This window comes from Vulpes lagopus, chromosome 10 (genome assembly GCF_018345385.1).
Source record: "Vulpes lagopus strain Blue_001 chromosome 10, ASM1834538v1, whole genome shotgun sequence".
In the NCBI taxonomy this organism is placed as follows: Eukaryota; Metazoa; Chordata; class Mammalia; order Carnivora; family Canidae; genus Vulpes; species Vulpes lagopus.
In genome coordinates, this window is record NC_054833.1 from 13,639,996 (window position 1) to 13,664,702 (window position 24,707).

The 24,707-nt window shown below is 44.0% G+C and overlaps 1 protein-coding gene across 9 annotated transcripts in view; it reads right to left on the minus strand.

Moving 5' to 3' along the window:
• Nucleotides 1-24,707, minus strand: part of PHACTR1 (phosphatase and actin regulator 1) — a 560,913-nt gene that overhangs the window by 201,362 nt on the left and 334,844 nt on the right. For all 9 annotated transcript variants that reach the window (XM_041770863.1, XM_041770864.1, XM_041770861.1 and 6 more), the window contains one exon: nucleotides 9,430-9,594. In XM_041770863.1, coding sequence (XP_041626797.1) covers nucleotides 9,430-9,594 — 165 coding nt within the window. The remainder of the gene's footprint in view (nucleotides 1-9,429; nucleotides 9,595-24,707) is intronic.

Genomic DNA, 24,707 nt, shown 5'->3' on the forward strand with positions numbered 1-24,707 from the left:
CACCTTGGTTAAACAACCAGTTCTCTGGGGGAACCTTTCCCGCTAACCTGTAACTCAGCTGGGTTTGTCTAATTTGAGTTCTTGGAGCCCCTACGTGTCTCCTCTAATATCACAGACACTGTACCGTAATTGCTAGCTTTATTATCTATTTTTTTTTCTCTTCAAGATCATAACCTTTTGGAGGCAGGGGCCATGTCTGTCCTTGTCGTTACATTTTTGGGGATAATGGGGGTATCTGGCACATAAACAAACAACATGCCAAGCTTACCAAACTCTCTATGGCTTTACAGAAGTTTAAAAACCTAAATTCTGACCAAGTAGATAATATTACTTTGTTAGTTTGAAAGGGAGACTCCAAGGTAACAGTAAGGTTAGGGTGCAAAGGCCCACACCATCTCTCTCAAGCACACACACACTTGATCATGAGCATTAATGTTTGTAATACATCGATTTCATGCCTATGCCTGAGGGGGAAAAATACAAACTTTCAACTCCAGAGCTGTGCCAGTGATGGTCCACAGGACCTTTATTTACAGTGGGCAGAGCTGGTCTTATGCTGGACATAAAGCCAATGATTCCATTGATTAACAGTGATTTTCAATCCTGCATGACAAAATGATGTCAATATAAGCCTCCATGAAAACCTTAGGGTTTCTCTCTCTCCAGGAAGTGTACACGCACTCCCCTTACTGCAGGACATGCTAGGAATTCCTAGTAGCGAGGAATTGGCAATGTGGGGTTGGCATGCCAGCCAACCACTCTGGATATTAGCCACGGCTCTTTCTGAAGAGCTCTGAAGCCCATCACACCAAGTCCAAAGGCAGAATCCAGTGTAGATGGTCTTCATTATCCAAGGAGCAACAATTATTTGAAAAGCAACAAGTCCAGAGACACAGGCTTCCCAGGAAGAGATTCCTGGAAATGAGCAGTTGCCGAAGTCATCAGAGACTCTGGGTAAATCAATGCAAGAAATAAAGGAAGAGGAGTCTGACCCTGAGAGAAAGGGGTAGCCAGCAACTAGAGGAAGTAGTTAGCTCACAGGCCAGGGTTCAGGGTTGGCTCTTACTCTACTGGGAGATTTGGGATGAGCAGAACCTACAGCAGAAGAGCAGAGGGGCTCATGCTCATGAGAGTACCTGTAAGTGTCCTGTCCACAGACCCCACAACATCAGTATCATGTTGTACAGAAAACACTGGGCAAAAGCATGCAGACTATTCCTGCACTCCATCATGAATACGAAGGGAGCCCCCCCAACATATTCAGGCCTGGTCCTTCATTATCACCAGCAGGCAGGTGGGGCTGACACGGACAGAGTCCATGGTTCACGTGTCCCCAGTTGTGTCACAGGGGACAGGCCATCAAGGAGTCCTATTTCTTTTCTTTCTTTTCTTTTCTTTCTTTCTTTCTTTTCTTTTTCTTTCTTCTCTTTCTTCTCTTTCTTTCTTTCTTTTTTCTTTCTCTTCTTTTCTTTTCTTTTCTTTTCTTTTCTTTTCTTTTCTTTTCTTTTCTTTTCTTTTCTTTTTTCCTTCCTTCCTATGAATCCTGTTTCAAACTCCCTGCCTTATACCACCAGTTCATTAGGTGGGTGTGCTAATAGGCAGAGTGAACGTTTAAAAGGCAACCTTTGATTTTTTATGAATCACTTAGGTTGTAGTACTTTATTTATTTTGTTAAGATTTTATTTATTTATTCATGAGAGTCACTTAGAGAGAGGAGCAGAGACTTAGGCAGAGAGGACTCAATCCTGGGACCCTAGGATGACAATCTGAGCTAAAGGCTGATGCTCAACCACTAAGCCAACCCAGGTGCCCCAGGATACAGTACTTTAAAGGTATGATGGACTGAAATGTCTCAGTTTGAAAAAGGGAAGGAGAATCTTTCCAAGAAAATGTTAATTCAGGAATTAGTTGAATGCTGAAACCAAAGAGAAAAGTTCCTTTTGTTTCTTGATTGAATATAGCAAATTAAATCCACACAAAATTTGGCAAATAAGGTATGTGTGTCTACTAGTGGATGGGATCATTGACCCAATGTTTCTAGCAGCAATATCCATAATAGCCAAACTGTGGAAGGAGCCTCGCTGTCCATCAAAAGATGAATGGTTAAATAATTTCTTAACTTAATCCTCTACCTCAGCCACCCATTTCTTTAGTTTTAGTCTGTGTTTTGTCTCTACTTTGAAAATCACTTATTCAGGACACAGCTGGGGACTCAGGTGCCTCTGCTCTTCTAGCATGCTTCTGGCTACCAGGCCTACTGATGGTTCTAAAATTCTTGGACTCCTTTGGAACCTGAAAGTCTATCGATTTTCGTTTCTTATCCAATTTAAAGTCAATACTGTAGTGGATTAAACTGTATCTGTGCAAAGATAGGTTCAAGCCCTAAGAGCTTACCTGGTGTGTGTGTGTGTGTGTGTGTGTGTGTGTGTGTGTGTGTGTGTGACCTTACTTGGAAATGGTCTTTGCAGATATAACTCAGTTAAAAGTCTCTAAATGAGATGGCCCTGGATATAGGGTGGACCCTTCATCCAATGTCTTATTGTCCTTATAAGACAAAGCAAAGGGAGACTGGTAACACAGAAGGACATAGGGGAAAGGTCATGTCCAGACAGAGGTAGAGATTGGAGTGATGTAGCCACCAGCCAAGGAATGCTAACGATAGCCCAGCAGCCACCAGGAGCTAGAAGAAAGGTGTGGACCACACTCCCCTCAGCTTCCAGCAGAAACCAACCCTGCCAACACCTGGATTTTGGACTTTGGACCTTTGCAACTGTGAAAGAATGAATTTCTGTGGTTCTAAATCACGAAATTTGTGGTGATTTGTTCCAGCAGGCCTAGGAAATTGATATACATGCCCTAATCTCCTCTGCTCCACCCACCCCCACTTTTTAATCCATCTGGCAAAATCCCAGTGCTAGAAGGACCCAACTGTCTGCTTCATCTAGAGCTGTATTTGGACAGCCAAAGCCCCTGGAGAAAGTCACTGGTGCCACATAGTGTCATAATCATCATCCTGAAACTGGCTTAACTCTGCAGGTCCCACTCCTGCCCTCTCCATGAAAAGATGAGCTGATTTATTACGTGGAAAAGCTCAGCTGCCAGATAGAGTCATACCCAATTGCCTTCCTCCTTCCCTCCCTCCCTCCACAGCCAGCCCCTCTGCTGCCCAATTTCACTGCAGGAGGTTTAATTCCCTTTCTGGTAAGAGCCCTTCTATCTGTACCTTATATCCCACTCATTCCTAGCTTCTCAGCACTTTACCCCCACCTCTCCTCTCATAGATCTTCTGACTCTTTCTCTCTACTGGATCCCTGACACTGGTTTGTAGCACTTATGTCACTTCCATCGTACGATGACAATGACAAATCAGAAGGCACACAGACAGCCCCTGTAGACATGTGTACATTTCTTCTGGGGCTCATCCTGTCCTGTCCTGTCCTTTCCCCACTTCACAGCCAGACTCCTTCAAAAGCTTGTTTTCCCCCGTTTCCTACTAATTTCTCATCCCACTGTAATCTGGCACCTATCCCCAAATAATCTGCCCAGAAAACTTTTGCAAAGTCATCAATGAGCTCAAGTTGATCAGAATCCCTAAAGTCGACAGGTGTGTTGCACTTGGCTTCTCCATGGCAGTGAACATGGTTCATCATACCCTCCTTAAAACATTTTCCATTCCTGGATCCTGTCACACTACATTCTTCTGGTTTTCCTCCTACCTCTCTAGCCATTGCCTTTTTTCTTTAAAAATTTAAAATTTCTTTAAAATTGAGGTATAATTAACAATACAGTATTATATTGCTTTCAGGTGTACAATATAATAGATTCAACAATTCTATACATTTCTCAGTGTTCATTATGGTAAGTGCACCCTTAATCACCTTCACCTATTTCACTCATCCCCCCACTGTCACCTTTGGCAACCATAATTTAAAAAACAGTTGGAGGACCTGAGTAGATATTTTTCCAAAGATGACATACAGATGGCCAACAGACACAAGAAAAGATGTTCAACATCACCAATCACCAGGGAAATGCAAATCAAGACCACGGATCGAGTCCCACTTCAGGCTCTCTGCGGAGAGCCTGCTTCTCCCTCTGCCTGTGTCTCTGACTCTCTCTGTCTCTCATCAATAAATAGATAAATAAATCTTTTAAAAAAACCCACAAGACATCGCCTTGCACCTGCCAGAGTGGCTAAAATAAAAATTAAAAAAAAAAAAAAGAAATTGCAAGTATTAGTGAGGACGTGGGAAAAAAAAAAACAAACCCTCATGTACTGTTGGTGAGAATGCAAACTGGTGTAGCCACATACTGTGGAAAACAGTATGGAGGTTCCTCAAAAAATTAAAAATAGAAATATCATATGATCATGCAATTCCACTACTGGGTATTTACCCAAAGAAAACAAAAACACTAATTTGAAAAGATATACACACCCCTGAGGTTACTGCAGTATTATTTACAAGAGCCAAACTATGGAAGCAGCACAAGTGTCCACACATAGATGAATGGGTAAAGAAGAGGTGGCATATATTGAATGAAATATTACTCAGCCACAAAACAAATGAGATCTGCCATTTGCAACAACACGGACGGAGCTAGAGCGTATAACACTAAATGAAGTAAGTCGGTCAGAGAAAGTCATTGCCTCTCAATCTCCTTTACAGGTTCATCCTCCTCTATCTAGTCACTAGTGATGATAGTCTTTGCCTCTAAGACAGACTTGGATCCTCTTTTCTTTCCATTCTCTCCACTCTATACGTATTCCCAGCCCATCTTTGACACGGTCATCACTCTAATGCGGATATGCCAAGACCCAAGATTTATGCACCCAGTCCAGACCACTTCTTTGCATTCCATATATTCAACTCCCAACTTTGGATATCACAAAATCAACTCCAATTCACACCTAAAATGGAGATCATAGCTCCTCTATCCCCCATTCCCTCCCCCCGCTCCTCCAAACCTGCCACTCTTCCAAAGTACTCATCTCAGGAAACCCTATAACCTAAAACAATACTAAGGGCATTAATACTAATGCCCTAAAACAATACTACAGTGTCAAATATGACCCTTCTCTCTCTCTCCCTCCTAAATCCAACTTGTCATTTGGTCCTGTAACTTATTCCTCATAACATCTCCCAAACCCACTCATTTCTACTAGCAAATATGAGTCCAAGTTACCATAATCTGTACATGGCCAAATTGGTTTTCCTGGAGCCACACACACTCTTGTCTAATCTGCTGTGCAGGATGAAGGCCTAGAGAGGGTCCAGTCCTTGGTGACCCCTCCAGCCTCGACTGACAGCATACTCCTAGCTCTCCACTCTCTAGCCATTGTTTTCCCAGCCTGTTCATTCCTGTTTCTTCTACTACAGGGCCTTTGCACAGGCTGTTTTGCTGCCTGGAGTTCTTGTTTTCTAAATTCTTACTACTTCCCCAAGATCTCAGTTCAAACTTCTCTTCCTCGAGACAGTTTCTCTGGTCCCTCAGATGGCATCAAGTGTCCCCCTCCCTTTCCCAAGTACTTTCCCTTCACTGCCCTAATCATAATCGTGATCCCACCTGTATCCATGTGTTTCGATTGCCTGCCTCTCCCACTACACTGTGCATGCCACAAGGTCACCGACAAGGTCTGCTATTGCTCACAGTTATCTATCTCCAGAGCGGGTACAGTTTCAGCATGGGTAGGCATTCAGTAACGTTTTTTAATTTTTAAAAATATCGTGTTGCTCAAGGCCCTAGGTATGCGGAAAAGCTTAGAAGCACAAAGGGACTTCTGGCACATTGCAGATTTCCAGGGCCAACCCCCTACAGCTTATGATTTTCTGTCAAGAGGAAATAAAAGCATAACTCAGTGGCATCTTCATCGTTTATTCCTGCCAGTTCTATTTTTCTATAAATACAGTCCTCATTTTCAAGGAATTTGGATAAGATGGTTGCAATTGACTATTTTGGGGAGGCTCTGCTTGCTCTACTTTGGAGGGGATGTTATCATTTGTCTTTGTTCCCAGAGTAGCTCTGGGGGTGTGTGTTGTGGACATACACTGCCGACTCCACACAGGAGGTTGGGTGTGTCAGGCTGTGTTGCAGGCCGTGGGCATGGCCTCTGAGCACAGGCTGCAAAGCACGTAAGGATCACCTCCCGGAGGACCCATTATTTTACCTTCCAACCATTACTGTTGTTTCCCTACTGTTATGATGCAGGGCTGCTTCGTCCTCCAGTGTTTCCACCACCATCTGGAGTTCAGTCTCAGGATCTTAATGCTGAAGGCTTTGTCAGGACCCTGGCCTTCCGCCTAGCATAGGATGGATGTACAAGCAGCACAAGACACGGGGGCCTTTGAAAAGTTCATATAATTGTTGATGCCAAAATTGAGGGAAACAGTGAGATCCTAACTTTCCAATGCAGTTTTCTTATTGTTATACAACTTAGAAAGTAATGTTTCTGGGCTTATCTTTGAAGATGTGGTATACACAGACACACCTATCCCATAACTTGAGCTATAAGAAAACCGTAGCATAGCTAATTATGGCAAATTTTAAGTGGCAACTTAAAAAGTGGCAACTCACTGTGGAAGTACCAAACAGGCCAAGTGTGCATTGTGTTCATGTTCTTTCATGTGTTTAAAAAAAAAAGTACAGTTTTAAATACAAATGCATAATATAAATGAATTTATGGACTTGATCTTTGTATCAAAACTGTGGACCTTATTTTACACATGAAAGGGAGGGCATTACATATACACACATACAAGACAAATATATGCATATCAGCTAACACTGGCCAACCATTAACAATCCCATAATCAATCAATCCTCTTGTATATGTACTTAACTCTAACCAATGCATAGGAAAGTTTGTACTTCAAAGTATTACTTGAATATATATACAATTTGTCATGCTAAACATCCTTATGTTGTCCAGTTTTTTCTCCTGTGGGCTAAGAACTGGTACTACAAGTCTCTCCAAAAATAAGGAATAATATTTCTAAATCCAGTTATGTACAAAGGAAATGACAGTGCAAACCACTGACTTTTTTAAAAATTAGAATAGCTTCACTCAATTCAGGTATCCCTCTACCTATTTGGATATACTCTATAGTATATCCTCTACCTTTTCTACTTCAGGAGGTCAATGTCTCTTTAAAAAAAAAAAAAAAAAGCTTACATCCAAATATCACATTCAACTGCCAAATTCATCAGTTTGGCCAGAGAAATCACAATCACAAGAACTTGCTAAGAATAGTTAATGATAAGAATGATTCAAACCGCAACTTTGCCAGTCACGTGTTCAAATTTTTTTCTCCCCAAAGAGTTTTAAATGCAAATAATATTCAAACTTTGAATGATCCACGAGTAATTTGAAGTTCTTGTATTTGCATCTGTCAAAGAACCAGTTTCCCAACATCCTGAAGTCAGCACACTAGATCTTTGCATGCCAGGAGCATCCGAGCTTTACCTAAATGTCTCGTCAAATGGACAAAACAAAGCTCCTGATTTGCTGGTAGGAAAGGCATCTGGGACACCATCATTCAGGGGTTCATGCTGATGAATGGACATTGGTTCAATGTGTGTTTGTGTGATTGTAAGCCATTTTCTACCGCAAAGTCAGGAAGACCCTGGTAAGGGATCTTATGGAATTTTTTTTTTTTTTTTTTAAAAAACCTATTTATTTATGAGAGAGAAGGAAAGAGAGAGACAGAGAAACAGAGACAGAGACCATGAGAGAAGGGGCAGAGGGAGAGAATCTGTAGCAGACTCCTTGCTGAGCGTAGACCCCCCTGCTGAGCGCAGACCCCCCACCCCCCCACCCCACTTGATCTCATGACTCTGAGATCATGACCTGAACCGAAACCAAGACTGAAATGACTGAGCCATCCAGGAGCCCCAAAACTTTATTTTTTCCAGAGTTCACAGAACACTCTCTAAGAGGTCATGGTCTAGTTTTCCCCTGGGGTGGGGGGATAAAAAGGACCATTTAGGTTTTGCTTGCACGTCAATCTCTCAGCAGTGTTTAGAAATACATGAAAGGCCTACAGGTTTTATTACACCTGTCCAATGACCAGGAGGGTGCAGAATGTAGTCCAGTGAAGGGACGCAGTCCCAGGGCTGACAGGTTTGAGATTACTGTAATTTGGAGGTTCGTTCCAATCTCAAGAATTAACAGATGACAGCAACAGGGCATTGGGGCTTCCATTGAAGGAAAGGTCAGAAAACACAAGCTGGAGAGGTCCATGAGAACCGTTTAAGATTTCTATCTTATGGATTTCTAAGACTATCTGCAACTTTCCTATGTTTGCTATTTTCTTTCATTCCCCCAAAGCAATTAGGATGAAAATTCCCAGATCTGCGGGTTTATGTTCAGGTACAACAAGCAGCCCCATCTCCCACTTCACAGTTAGTTTGCAAGTGGGAAGGTGGGGAGAGGACCAAGACACAGAAGAGGTGATGATTCTCAGGAGGAGAAGGGCAGGCTGAGGTTTTGAGGATGAAGAGGGAGGAGGAGATTAAAGCCCTGGAGTGTAGACTTGAAAGGACTTGGGCATTCAGTAAGCAAAATCAGAACAAAACAAATAAAAAATATCTGCAGAGCTATTCCATCATCTTATCTCAAAGCCAACAGGGTGAAATCAGGCCTCTTTCCTTATACCCTTCCCTCCGCACACTCCTACTCATTTAAAATAGATCCACATAGCATGTCACATAAACTCACAATTTTAAGTCAGGTAAAATATTGTTCTTAGCTCTATTTTACAGGTGGGAAAACTGAGATACAGAGTTAAATAAACTGAGCAAGGTCAAAAAACTGCCGAATATCAGAACTGGGGCTTGAACCCATGCAGTCTGACTCCAGAGTGTGCTCTTTACCCCTCAGCTAATGCTGACTTCCCTCCAATTCCCCTTCTGCCCACTAAGTCATCAACTGTAGAGTTGTCCCTGCCATTACATGATGCTTTGTTTTCATTCTCCTGCATTTTCCTGTCGTGTCCAACAATCATTCATTCAAGATTTTTCCTCCATGGAATAACCTATTCTCATCTGCCAAAGACCACAAATAACTTATTTTCTGCTACGGGTTGCTTTCTACCAAAGCAGTCCAAATGAGGCTGAACAATAAGAAATGGATTGTCAGTGGTGGAATAAAAGCATTCAATTACAGAAAAGGTGGAATTCTAAGCTCAGATATTTATAGATTAGACACAAGTGGCAGATCAAAACATAACAAAAAACCTAACACACGAGAAAACACACAAGATCTGAAAGCCATTTTTCAACTGCACCAAAGAATTATTCAACACAAGAGCAATTCTAAGGCTTGATTTTTCTTCCCTTTGGCTCAGATGGTCCACAATAATTAAATTCTGCTAATTAACATACAGAGTTGAAGTCAACAAACTCCCAAAGAGAAGGAAACAACCATCTTACCTGCGGATGTGTGTTTGAACTTCTCGCTTTTCTTCTTTCTCCATTTCCAAGGCTTGAAAATCCTTCCCAGGTTGGCAAACTTACTTCTCCTGCGGATGGGTGGGGTGTGGGTACCTGGGACGAGGGAGTCAGAACGCATGGCCGCCAGCCTCTCCACTTCCTCAGCTTGTTTTCCCCGAGAAAGAGATGGAAAGAGAGAGAGAGAGAGAGAGAGAGAGAGAGAGAGAGAGAGAAAGTGTTAAAATGGGATCCTCACAGATGGCCAACGTTTTCCATGGTTACAGATAACAGAAACCACATGACTGAAGTTCCGTTTCTCTTTTTTTGCCTTTTGGAATGGAAGTCATACCACCCTGTTCTAAAGGCTGGAGACAGTCAGCCAAACCCTAGGCATCTGGAGCACCCCAAATGTACCCAACCTCGACTTAGACCTGATAAAGGAGGACAATGGGGTGGAGGAGGAACAGAACCCTCTTGACACAACGAGATTCCCCAACGAGGCAGGAAGAGGGCATCAGAGGAGTCAAGTGACACAGTCTGTGTAACTAGTGGTCCAGCAATATCTCAGATTAAGACTTGGCAGATGCAATCACTATAGCACCGTCTGCCGAGAAAAGAGGAGGCTGAAAACATTTATCAACTGTCTGTTCCAATGCCAACGCCTCTACCGCCCACGACTCTCCTTCCTGCTTTGCCCAGACCCAAAGCAGCACTGGAATCTGTTGAGTGATGTCTCCAGCTTAGACTGATTTTAGAATCACTCACCCTTCATTAGACTTTACAACCGCCTCGGTTCCTCTAGGTTTTGTTGTTGTTTCTGTTGTTCCTGGTATTTTGCTTTAATAATGATGATAATAATAATAATATTCATAGAAATTGGGAGCTGAAAGTGACTTGAGGGAACATCGAGACTAATCCCGTAACTCCATGTGTGAGGATACGAAGACCCTCCAACTCATTATTCCTAGTGGACCCTTCTTTAGGGGTCACAATTGCCCTGATCTCTTTCATCACTTGTTAAGAAACAAACCCTTTTCCAAACTTACATGAGAATTTACATATCCCAGTGAGGGAAATATGCCAGGATTTGAATTTTTAAGACAGAAGCGATCAGAAAACATGATCCCCTTGGCAAACTTAGGAGGCTGAGAGAGCTTCACTGGTCTAGAAAGTCAGATAACATCTAGAGCCATGGGGCTGATCCAAAACCACTCTATGGGGCCTCCAACCCCACCTTCAGAAAAATCACCCAGACTTTTGCAACAACATAGGCTTCCTCAGAAGCTCGAACTCATAGCCCGGTAATCTGTGCCTGTTGCTACCTGAAATGGTTCTAACTCAGAGACTCACTCATTCAAGAAATATATATGACACCTCCACGATGTGCCAGGCAGTGTGCTTGGTGACAGAGATGACAGGTAGGCAAAGGCTCCCGAGAGCAAGACAGAGGGGAAGTACATGGATTTGGGAGATGTCTGGGAGCAGGGTCAACAGGACCTAGTTGGGTGATCTGAGGAAAAGGAGGTAGATCATTCCCGATGCCCAGATTCATGCCAGGGGACTGACACCCTTTCACTCACAGAAACAGGGGACACAGGGCAGGTGCAGGTTTGGGGGTGAGGACAGCAATAATTTGGGTATGTGGTGTGGTGATGGCCCTCAAACCTTTGACTACATGGTTCAACATATGGCAGCTCCTCTCTTCAATCATTGCATTAAGTGACAACATAATAATACTGTAATGGACCCTGTGATCATTTTGGGGGCAGACACACAGAAAAAAATGGACATGACTGAGCACAGAGTCTAGGGGAGGAGACACAGAGGTCCACGTGTAAAACTGCACACCAGGAGCAATCACACAGAAATTAAAGGAAGCAAACAGGAGAGAGAAACTAATTCTCCTTCAGGGCATAGGAGGAGATCCACAGGGGATGGAATTTTTGGCTGGATTTTGAAAAAGGAGGAACTGTTTCCCCCCATATGGGGAAAGGAGAACAGACCGGACAGGTACAGAGAAGGCTGAAAGAACATGGCATGTCCAGAAACCCATCAAATCCCGGAGTATCCCTTAATGTCCATCTCATAATGGACACCCAGTGGTGAGGGACAGGGGCTGGAGGAGTGTGGAACCAGAACATGCAACCTTCTGAAATTTCCTAGTAGGTGTTTAGGTTTTATTCTATAAGCAGAGGGGATAGGATGAGGATGTAAAAATAGGAATTGACATTATGACATTCAACAAATATGTACTGAGCGCTCACTATGTACCAGCTGCTTAAATTACGTCAGCAAACAAAACAGATAAGAGCACCAACTCTCAGAGCCTCGGCTGGCAGGGCAGGGGGAGGGGAGCGGGTAATACATGTTACAACTAAGTCAACTGTACACTATGTTGGAAGATCTGTGTTTGGGGGGAAAATTAAAGGAAAAGTAGAACAGAGAGAAGGGGATCAAGAGGGTCTAGGTGGGGGATGGGCTTCGGGTTAATCAGTGTGCTGGAGAAGGCACAATTAGATTTATTTCTAGAACTCTCACTGCATAGGCAATGGGAACCCGAACTGGAAGACAAGGTGGCAGAGAGTAATGAGGAGGCCACTGCGGTCTTCTTGGGGGGACGTGACTGGAACGCAGGTAGGGTGTGATAGAAGGGACCTGAGAAAGGATGAGACCCAACCAAATGGCAAAATCACAGGCTCCTGGCAGCTTCCCAGACCAGCATGAGGGAGGACAAGGAAGCAGGGATGGCTGAAGCTTTTGTGTTTCATGACTGGGTAGACAGTGATCACTCGAACACATTTCTTTCTTTCTTTCTTTCTTTCTTTCTTTCTTTCTTTCTTTCTTTCTTTCTTTTTTTTTTTTTTTTAAAGTAGGCTCTGCACCCAGTGTGGAGCCGGAATGTGGGGCTTGAACTTACGACCCTGAGATCAAGACCTGAGCTGAGATCAAGAGTCAGATGCCTACCCACTGAGCCACCCAGAGGTCCCACGACTTTGCATTTTTAAAAAAGATTTTATTTATTTATCCATAAGAGACACAGAGGCAGAAGCAGAGACATAGGCAGAGGAAGTGGGCTCCCTGTGGGGAGGATCCCAGGACCCCAGGATCACACCCTGAGCCGTAGGCAGATGCTCAACTGCTGAGCCACCCAGGTGCCCAAGACTTTGCTTTTTTTTTTTTTTTTAAGACTTTGATTAGAGAAGGAAGCTGAAGAAAAGGACGGTAGGCAGGCTCCATAACAAGGCCTTTGGAACCAGATAATGCAGCTTCCAGCAAAGTATCTTTGGAAGCTTGGATTTCACATCCTAGGGTAAGAGAGAGCAACTGAGGGAAATCTGCCTTGGATGCAAGTGGAGAGACTGGATGCGGACAGAGGGCCGTGCTCCCGGGGAGGGGAAGGGGCTGCAGGTGTAGCAGCCAGGCTGAGGGATTTACAAAGTAGAGTTTTCCGGGAGGAGAGAAGGGGGAGGGATCAGGAGTACATATGGGAATGTTAGTCACCGGAAGACTCTATTCTGAACTATGGTTAGTCACCAGGAGACTTCTTTCCAAAAGTCGGAACGGAGGTCTCTGATCACAAGTGTCACACATCAGATGTGGGCCTCGGGGAGATGAATCCAGCAGCCCTGGGGGACTGGGGGCGGAGGGGAGGAAGAGACAGATTGGGGAGACTTTGAGGAAGTTTGGGCTGCAGGGGTGGGGGGGTTGGCTAAGGAGAGAAGGGAACAAAACCAGCTACAGTGAGGAAGGAGAATCCAAACAGAAAAAGTGAACAGGCTCTGGAACCACTGAATCTGGAAATTATTCTCTTTAAATGGTATCCATTGCTTTGAGTGGGTGCTGCTTCAGTGATGCTCAGTAGCTGGGTCGCCAAGCAGGGAGGGACAGATGTGGGCATTGTACCAAGGGAGTTCTGAGTCCAGGAAAGTCTAGTGATCTGATTTGCACGAAATCACTTTCTCTTTCACATCCATCACTGTGTTCCTGTTTCTTACCTTCATTTATAATCTGAGTGTTCTTTAACCAGCTTTTACAAGTCTCCAAACCTACTTTCCTAATCCCAGTCTCTGGCCTTTAAACCTGTATTTTATATTATTGCAAGATTACTCTTCCAGAAGCCTGCTTTTTTTCCAGAAGCTTTCAGTGGCTTCCTACAACTTACAGCAGAAAGTTCTGGTTTCCTGCCTTGGCCTCAGGAACCTCCGAGTGGCCGGCCCAGAATTACCTGCCAGTACCTCTCTAAACACACACTGCTGCCAAACTGGAAAGCTCGCTCAGCAAAGTGCCCATCCTGGGATCCACGGATCCCAACAGGCTTCAGGAGGCAACATACCCCTGAAAATACATGCACAGGTTCATATGTATCTGGGTATCTGCATTTGGTTGGAAGAGTTTCCATCTTTCTTTTGATTCTCTAGCCTAAGACACAAAAGATAAAACTTTTAAAGTTTGAGACCTAGGTTTAGCCAAGGTGAAACATCTCTGTTAAGGGTTTGATAAAGAGATTATATGCCGAATCCCTCAAAAAAAAAAAATTCAAGATACGGGTTTTTTAGAATTGGCGCTGGGGTTTGCTCTCACAGTTGGCATCCAATGATAATTCATTTAAAAAGGGAATAAATGAGGAGGACACCTGATTCAGTTCATTCACAGACAACACATCTTAAGAAGTGTAAGATCAGGGGCTCCTGGGTGGCCTAGTGGTTGAACATCTGCCTTCAGCTCAGGTCATGATCCCAGGGTCCTGGGATGTCAAGCTCCCTGCTCAGTGGGGAGTCGGCTTCTCCCTCCCCCTCTCCCTACTGCTTCCGCTGCTTGTGCTGTCTCTGTCAAATAAATAAATGAACTGTTAAAAAAAAGTATAAAATCAGTATCGCTAGCTGTCTTAAGAAAAATGCACCACCAAGACCCAAAAGCTGTCTCATGATCACCTTAAAAAAATGAATAAAAATTATTCCAAAATTACCACATTAAAATAATTATAAGAAAGTAGGAGTGCCTTAGAAAAATTTAGAGTGGCAAGAAGCTGACAGAGGATTATAAAGGCATAATTACAACTCCATAGTTAAATGGCTCTTTAATACGTACATTATTAAATTCAAGATGTTTAGCTCTTAAGTACAGATTATTGAGCAGATTGGATTACTCTAATTGATTTATATTTTAATCATCCACATTACATTTTTCCCCAATTCATCTGATGATAGGGGCTGACTCCCAACCTGGCTGCTTCACCACCAGATAATGAAATTGGAAGGTCTGAGCGCGAGGACTGGCACTCCTGAGTAGGGATGGGAAGAAAAGCAACAGAAAGTACAACCAGGCTCAGAATAAAGTGGTCCCCAACCTCGCAGGAGCCTGGGACAGAACGGGATGAAGACAAGGGTACCGGAAGGGCAGGCAGGCCCGGCACATTTATAAAAACAGCCTTCTTTTGAAACAGATGATGAAAAGGCTGCTTTGCCAAGCCCACTGCTCTCAAAGGTGGCTTCCTCGTGCTGCAGAGAGAGGAGCCAGCTGTCTGGAGAAATTGTTCACTTCGACATGAATCAGCTCGAATGTCAACTGCCAGGACAGAATGCTGGACCAAAAGGTATGAGGCGGGCAGCTGAGCTGCTTCAAAGATCTGCAGGAGCAAGGGGGGAAAGGGGGGGGGGCCTGGCCAGATGAGCTCTGGGGTCTTTCCAGCACCTCCATCCATGTAAATGCTCTTCAGGGGACTAGACAGTCCGGGATTCACTTTACTCAGAGGGAGAGACACGGTGGGGGACAAGATTTTTTGGTCCCTTTTGAAAAACCAGAGAGGAGGGACTTCATTGGTGCATGACTTTCATGACTAGAACCCAAGCACCTGCATGGGCCGGTGCCCTGAAGCCCACCCCTCTTGGCACCCTGGGGCTGCTTCTGGTGGGCCCTTAGAGTGTGCAATGGGAGTGTGGGCAAGGGGGGGCACCTCAGCCAGCATCCTTACAATTAAATTTCTCATGGTGGCCTGGCTTTCAAGGCTCATCCAAAGGAAGAACCAACTTTAGTGTCCTAGAAGGTGTCAGATATACAGGGATCCCCTGAGAAGTTTAGAAGGGGGGATAGCATATCCCCCATAGATGCCACAGCATCTATGCTATCTGATGTCCAGTCACCAACAGAGGCAGAAAGGCCAGGGCATCTGGAGTCCCTCCATACCGCGCCCCCACCCCCACTTGGATCTCTCCAGGTACCAAGTGCTCCTTAGATTTTTGGAGGGACCCAAGATCCTCACAAATACTGGCCTCTCAACCCAAAGTGAACTCAGAAATAGAAAGCTTAGGGAGCAGGATCTGATAACATTCGCTTCTTCCAATTTCATTAGATGGGGCTTCTGTTTTCACCACACTGGTGGCCCAAGTGAGGGGCGGAGGTGAGGCCATCGGTGGGTTACTGACGCTGAACGGCCCAGGCCCGAAACCCACCACCACCTTTCTGCTGCAAGGAGTCCGACCTTCTCTTACAGCTGCAGAAGGACGCCTGCAGGTCCCAGCCATGCAGGAAATTCTCCACGACTGTGGCTTCCCCGCTTTTAAACACACATTTTCAGTTTTACAGACATGACTTAGGGCAAGGAAAGGGTTAGTATGATTTATCAGGAGTAGGATGGCAGTATTTTCCCCTTTCCACTCCATAAGTTACAGCACACTGTCTCAGAGAGGCCAGAATTCTGAACAGCTTCCGTCCAATCTAGGACTGATCTGTATTAGCTGTGAAGTATATTTACAAGAAGAATAACCAAAAAAAGGATTGACACATTTTTATTCTAAAAATCAGAAGCCCCTGCCCTGTCCATGAGTTGAGGGGTGGGGAGGAGATGGGGAGGACAGGGTAGAGGAGATGAAGGGTGGGCATTACAGGAGGTGGCCACGGGGGCACAGGGAGGCTCTGCTGCCCAGAGAGGGCTATCTGATTTAAAGAACACCCACCAGCCCATAAGGAGATAGGAGATAAAGCAACACTGCCCCACTGACCAGGGGGCCACTAGAGCGTTTGACGCAAATGCAGACATAATGCCTGGAAACACACGGGTGTGTTAGTGATGCCGAGTATGAGGATCTACGGTATTCTCACCCATCTTCTCCCTTGGCCCTTTCCTTGACCTTCACTGCCCATACCTGGTCTTCCAACCTTGGAACACCACGTTCTTTGCTATTCCTTACCATCGGTCAAGGATAGATCCGATCTGCCCATTAGAACCGATGGGCATAGGGACGCCTGGGTGGCTCAGCGGTTGAGCACCTGCCTTCAGCTCAGGGCGTGATCCCGGGGTCCTGGGATTGAGTCCCACATCGGGCTCCCTGCAGGGAGCCTCCTTTTCCCTCTGCCTGTGTCTCTGCCTCCCCTCTCTTTCTGTGTCCCTCATGAATAAATAAATATAATCTTAAAAAAAAAAAAGAACTGATGGGCATAAACACAGACACTGGCCTAGCCCAGTGCTAATGGGAATACAGCTGCATTTAACAAAGGGCTTATCCATTAATCCAAGTCTGCTTGAGTATTGCAGGCCCCAGTGAGGAGAGGAGAGGGAGCTCTGTGCCCCTCAGTTTTCTGGACACACAGGGGCTGCCTCCTCTACCTGGGACTCACCAGAGGATACTCCAATTACACACTATAGGAAACCACGCACACCTCAGACACAGCCACTAGACACCATCGTGACGTTTGGGTCTTGTGCATTGTGCCTCTGCAGGGACATGCAGATGTTTATACGGAGAGAGCTGCTTCTCAGTCATGCTGCTACAAGAAAAGGATCCTTCCTGAGGGAAGAACCAATAAAGGGTGTGCTGGTACGATGCGGTGGGGGAAGAGCGAGGCCACATACACCTGGGCCCATTCTTCTCAGCATATTTGCTCAGGCTCTTGGCCAACATGCTCCTTTTCTTCTGGCTCCAGCGATTTCTGCCCGGTAGGAGGCAGTTCCACCCATGCCAGGAGTGGGTCCCAAAGGATGCTCACAGGCTTGCCACTGCCTGCAACACTGAGAACAGACTGAGAGCATCCCTTCCAGGCACCTTGGCAAAAGCACACAAGGACACTATGCCAGTATGGGGAGGGAGGAGAGAAAGGGAATTCGTGGATCCCTTGGGACCAAAGATGACCCGAGTCTGTTAATCTTCTCTTAAAGCAGTAATTGAAATCCCTGAGGAACACGAGAATGCCCCTAAATCCAGGGCCCTGTGATGCACTGATTTTTAAAGAGAGCGAAGACAGAAGCTGTACCGGTTCAGGAGCTGCAGGCCATCATATCAGAAAGAGGTTCAGTGACTAATGTGGTCTGCGGAACTCTGCACACAACAGGAAGGGGGATTCTAAGCAGGATGGTGCTTCCTTAGTCATAGACAATGATGACAAGGACAGCGATGATACGCCTACCACTTTTCAGCCACCGAGTCTGTGCCAGGCACTGACCAAGACACTTAGAGCATACTCTCCTCCGGGATCCTAAGTTAATCTCACCAGGCAGTGGTACAATCATCCCCATCTTACATTTGGGGAAATTGAGGAGGAGCTAATGAACAGAAAGACAGGATGCTGGGCAGCCCGGGTGGCTCAGCGGTTTAGTGCTGCCTTTAGCCCAGGGCGTGACCTTGGAGACCCCGGGATCGAGTCCCACGTCGGGCTCCCTGCATGGAGCCTGCTTCTCCCTCTGCCTGTGTCTCTGCCTCTCTCTCTCTCTCTCTGTGTCTCTCATGAATAAATAAATAAATAAATAAATAAATAAATAAATAAATAAATAAATAGAGAGGATGCTTAGGAAGAAACAACTGCTACAAATTAAGCCCTGTCTATTTTCAAGAATACCTGCCCACTCTAGGAAAGCTCGGCTTTTCGAATCTCCCTATTACTGCCTAAAGTTACAGGAGCAGACAGGTAGGGGCAATGTCTTGTTTAAATTTATACATGTCTGTGTTGTTATATTTATTGAGATACTAGACATTATAAACAAAGTTCTTCCTGGGGTATTCAATAAAAAATTCCTGTTTCATCTTCCAGGAATCTAACCTTCAACCACTGAAGCATATAATGACTACAAAATCTTACAACACATTCTATTGTTCTTGTAATCCATAGGATATATTTGTGTTGGGAATTGGACCTTGTTTATTTAAACTGTAAATGAACGCCCAAGCCCTCTGTTAATCCAAAGCAACAATCTTTAAGTAATGCAGGTTCTTTGTTCATCTTTCTTTTTAAAAAAGATTATTGATTAGAGAGAAAGAAATCAAGCAGAGAGCGGGAGGGGCGAAGGGAGAGGGAGAAGCAGATTTCCTGCTGAGCAGGGAGCCCAACATGGGCTCAATCCTAGGACCCTGGGGTCATGACCCGAGCCAAAGGCAGACACTTAACTGACTGAGCCACCCAGGCGCCCCAGTTCTTTGTTCATCTTAACACATCAGGCCCTAGGGTCCGGATACTCTAACAATAAATAAATAATGCCTCTCACAGATTCACAATCAAACCAACAAAACTTGGTTTCTCCCACAGGGGTCAGCAAACCCTTTCTGTAAAGGCAAATCCTAAATACTTTAGGCTTTATGGGCCATACAGCTCCCTTGCCAATACTCAACTGCTACTGCAGCATAAAGACAGCCACAGACAAATGTCCACAAGTGGCCATGGCTGTGTTCAATACCATTTCATTTACAAAACCAGGTAGCCAGCCCTTGTGACGATAGTTTCCCAAGCCTTGTTCTATAGCAGGAAGCTGCTGGTAATATTCCTGCCACCTCAAAGGGAGAGCCTGTCAGAATTGAAACAACAGAGAAGAACTGAGGGAAGGATGGCTCAGGTGAAACTGAGACTTCATTATATCATTTGGGCCCCTGGATCCAGCCCTTCCTGAAACCATTCTAACTCTGGACATTTTCTTTACATGAACCAATACCTTCTCTTTTTTACTTTAGCCCAAGTGGGTTGGGTTCTCTCTCACTTTTAAACAAGGGGCTCTAACAAATTCACTGTGTGACCTTAGGAACGTCCTGTCAGCTTGCTTTCCTATAACATAGGAATAATACTGACTTATAAGGATGAACAGGTGTATATTAAATGCGTTCCTTGGGGGCATGGAACAGAGACTCAATAAAAGTTATCTAAAAATAAAAAAAAATTATAATAAAAAAAAGGTCTCTTCTAGTACCGGGCAGACCACCTGCTCAAAAAGGTGAAGTTCCTTACCACTTCACCACTAAGGAATTACATGAAGTTTGGAGGCTCTGATCAGGCCTCTGATTCTCCGGCTGGTGGATCTCAAGCTTCAGTGCAGTTAGGAATCAACTCAAGTATCTGCTAAAACTTTTGATCCCTGGTCTTGATCTTAGATCTGAACCCGTAACATAAATGCATTAATAAGCAGCCCAGGTAATTTTGGTGTGAACAGTCAAAGAATTACATTTCAGAAAATACACTATGGCATTCCTGCCAAAGCCTAGGATCTTACACCTTTCTTCTCAATTAAATCCACAGCCTTCAGGTGGCTAAGGAGGAAGATCCCTTCAGCGATGCTAGCCAGCTCCAAAACATTCAAAGAATTTGAATTCTTTGCACACGTCTAATGTTCACATAGTGCTTCATTCTTTCCAGGTGTGTGTGTGTGTTTTATTTTTTATTTTTTATTTATTTATTTATTTTTTTTGTGTGTGTTTTAAATTAAGTAATCTCTACACCCAACCTCGGGCTCGAACTCACAACCCCAGATGAAAAGTCACATGCTCCACTGACTGAGCCATACAGCCAGGTGCCCCTCTTTCCAAGTGCTTTTACATCTATTATTTCATTAGATCTTCATAACATTTGCATTATGTGGAAGGGTATCAAATTTTCTAACATTGTTGCCCTGAAATTATGGCTGACATACCATGTTCTCTTCTTAAAGAATCACATCACAATTTATTTTAGCCTTTTTAAGGCTCTGAGAAGGTCCATAATACACCTTGTAAACTTTGTTTGACCCTTTGGTTCCCAAACTTAATTTAACCACAAATATGGCTCCTTGGTTTCCAGGGTAGGACACCACTGAGGTCTCAAAATAGATCAGCATTCCGTGGGGCATCATTTCTTTTCTTTTCTTTTTTTTATAAATTTATTTTTTATTGGTGTTCAATTTGCCAACATATAGAATAACCCCCAGCGCTCATCCCATCAAGGGGCATCATTTCTAAACATGCCAAAGCAGTGTCCTTTATGACTCCTTCTACAGGTGCAGGAAATTAGATGCAGGGGAGTCAGGTGACTTGCCCAGAATGCACAGCTCAAACAGGCAGTTAACGTGGCCGAGGACTCCTGGGACTAAAGATGGGCCAGTCATCTCTCACACCTCAAACCACATGGGTGGCTTGAGGGTGCCTGAAACCAAGCAGTGTAGGCTTTTTGATCCAACTCTTTTCAGCAGGCTCTTCTCCCGTGATACTATCAAGGTTAACACACTCCTCAGCATTTTTCCTCCCTTGAGCTCCTTGTAAGATCTCATGATAACAGCCCCTGGGTTACCTATTGAACACGGAATGATAGAGAACCTTGTGAAGACCTCACATTCCATGGAAGAGTCATTGCCTGAATCTACTTCCATTTTCTTTCTCTGATGACACAACAGTTTCCTTGTTTACCTCCCATTAGTTCAGACCAATTTTTCAGTACTGTTTGTCATTTGCGTAGTGAGCATGTGAAATATAAACAGCACTCCTGGAGAAAATATTTTCGCAGGAATGTGGGTCTTTACTAAAACAGCTTTGCTTTCTTTCCCTTGTGTGTATAATTTCCATGTGTATTTGCCATCAAAGCTCTAACGTGGGTCTGCTTGAACCATTACTCAAAAAAGAAAGAAACTGCTTATTTCACAAGGAATTCTTAATTTTTCTTGTTTCAGAACGCAGAAACTGAGTTCCATTAGTCTTTTTTTTTTTTCCCAGAGGTAAATGTCCTATTCTTTTTGTCCTGTCAATAATTCCATTGGGGACCTTTTATTATTCTTCTGCATGAAAGATGTTCAATTTCTCAAGACATCTCAGCAGGGAAAGTCATCAATTAATTTTTCCCCTTAAGAAGTTCTGAACTCACATCGAATTAGGAGTGCATTTTTAGATTCTTATTTTTTTTACTGACCGAATATAATGACCTCAGAGCCTAGAATTTGAACTCTGAACACTGAGATACAAGTGCTTGTCATCGATTCGCATTGTGGGCATGGGCACATAATTAATCAGTCTCAGAACTGCATTTCCTTAACAGCAAAATAGGAATCATATCTACTTCTCATGGTATAATCATTATATTAACACGTGAAAACTCTAGACTAATAACTGGCACTTAGTGTGTGCACATTAAACCCCTCCTGACTCCAGTTCGAGGGTGTTGAGAGGTTCTGAGGGTTATTCCTTGTCTGAATTTACTCTTGGTTCATCTCAGCTGACAGTGGCAAGGAGGAAGGCTGCTGTGTCTTACCTGCAAGGCTTCAGAAAGTACAGTTAATGACCATCAAATGCTCCAGAGCAGCAATGAAACTAACGGAACAGCACCACTTCCAACTGGGAAACCTCCCCACGTTGCTGAAGTTAAGTTTTAAGTTAGAATTTTGGCCTACAGTTTTACTGGCAATACAGTAGTTTAATTTGTAAAGCAATAATAATAATAATAATAATAATTTATAAAGCATCTCTTCAGTTTTTCTTTGAGGTTACATAATAAAACTTGTTACAACTAAATTAGCTCTGATTTTGCTAGTCTCCATCCCCTTTTCAAAGTTTCCAGGTATTAGTTGATAAGACCTCAGGTCACTAAAGGCAAAAGCAGGGATGTCACAAGAAATAGGCCAGGTTTGGGCCTCTGTCCTCATCTCTGTCCCTTTGGGTACTTTTGGGAGGTATCAAAGCACATGAGGTTACGGTGCATTAACTCTGCAAACCTTTGTTACACATGAATCATACAACCCGAGTTATGGGGTAGGGGAGTTGAGGAGGGAGAAGGTGAAGCTCCTCCCCTTTAAGATCCTAAAATGGAGGGCAGCCCGGATGGCTCATCGGTTTAGCACCGCCTTCAGCCCAGGGTGTGACCCTGGAGACCCGGGATCGGGTTCGAGTCCCACATTGGGCTCCCTGCATGGAGCCTGCTTCTCCCTCTGCCTGTGTCTCTGCCTCTCTCTCTGGGTGTCTTTCATGAATAAATAAATAAAATCTTTAAAATAAATTTTTAAAAAAGACCCTAAAATGGAAAGTGCCACACAAAAGTAAACACCATTCCATTCGGAGCGGAATGGGAAATTGATATGGAACATCTAAAGCACATGTATAATGAGAGTCCATAGAAATTCTTTACTTTGTTCTAAGAACAATCTTAAAAGTCATCATTAAAAGGCAAAAGCATCCTCTTTCTGGAGGAGGCAAACTCAAAACTTAAAAAGGATATGACATTCGCAGATGAAATAAATCCAGGGCAGTCAGGGATGAACAGGGAAAAGAACTTCATCGGCTCCGAGAATCTCCAGGCACAATAACTAGCTACACGATGCATCCGATTTCTGAGTGACCAGTGCAACTATCTCTGAACGATAGAGCCACTCCTTTCAGTGGAGTCCTCCCGGGGGACCTTGGTCTGGAACCCTCATCATGATACTGGCAAGTCAGAGTGGGAAGGACAGGTGGGTTAATGACATGACTGCTGCCCCCACAGATCATTCTCCTGCATTCCTCAGACAGTGCCTGCATTTGGCAACACCGATGGCACATTTTACTGCGGAGCTAATCAAGTATCAGTCTTGGCTGTCCTGAAACTGATTCTGAAAGCAAGGGAAAGCCTTGTCATGGAAATTTGTAGGAAAATTTGTAGGAAAAATATCCTCTCCCCCCAGGTCACATTTCCTGGCTTCTGTTTTTGCACCTACAGATTAGTGGAAAATCTTAACTTTTCCAAAGATTTTTCTCATTCAAAATATATATGCCTACTGTGTGCAAGAGGAGTCAATGATGGCCCTTCTCAGGCAACTATCCGCATAGTGTTTCACCATTTATCAAGCACTTGCCCAGTTGTATCATCTGATCCCTACAACAAGCCAACAGGAGAGGTAGAGTGAATATGTTAATCCTTATTTTAGAGAAGAGCAAATTGACAGTGGCAGGGATGGCTGGTTGCCTGCCAATATCCATTCTTCTCTTCTCTTTAGTGAAAGTTTCTTGATTTCCTGCCCAACTAAAAGACCATTTCCTAGCCTCCTCGGAGGTTGGGTGTGGCCATATTACTAACCTTTGACCACTGAGCTGTAAGCTGATGTTTTGTGACTTCTGCTAAGTCTGCTAAAGAGAAGGGATGTGCCATTTCTTTCATCTGCTTCTCCCTTCACTCAGTTTTCTAGAGCAAAGCTGTGATGGCTGGAGTTTGGCAGCCGCTATGAGGACAAGAGTCACTTCATAGTAATGAAAGGGTAGTAAGGTAGCACAATGGAGCCATCACACATGATAGGTTTGAACTGGCGGCCTCTGCATTTTTCCATGAGAGAGAAATAAACTGCTACCTTGTTTAAGTTATTATGATTTTGGTTTATGCAGTCGAACCTAATCCTAATGCAAAGGAGTGACTTGCAGAAGTTTATACAAACTGTAGTTTGTCAATGACAGAATCAGGTGTTGACATAACATGTCCATGTTCCACACACTCTCTGGCAGAAGTTCAAAACCTTTTAAAACCTGCTTCTTAGCTTGTAAAGGAGTCAAATAGTTTATGGTTTTTTTTTTTGTTTTTTTTTTAACAATTTAACATTCGTTAAAGCCAACCTATAGGAAGACCTTTTTCCCCCTCTTCTTCCTTTTCCCTCTCCTGTATAGTTCTTTTATTTTTTTCATGATTTTATTTATTTATTCATGAGAGACACAGAGAGAGAGAGGCAGAGACACAGGCAGAGGGAGAAGCAGGCTCCCTGCAGGGAGCCCGACGTGGGACTCAATCCCAGGACCCTGGGATCACACCCTGAGCCCAAGGCAGAAGCTCAACCACTGAGCCACCCAGGCGCCCCCTCCTCTATAGTTCTTGTGTGTCCACCAGACTTGGATTTAATCATGAAATTTCCCATAGCTTGGCTGTCCCTAGACTTCATTTACTCTCGTGGCTGGAACACTGATAAGCTGAATATTTCTAAATGTAAGCTTCTAGCCTTGAAGGCTCTTCTAACTGATAAAACAACTTACTAGCTGTGTTAATTCTGGCCCAATTACTTAATTTCATTGAGTTTCAGTTACCATATCTGTAAAATGGGGTTAATACCGGCA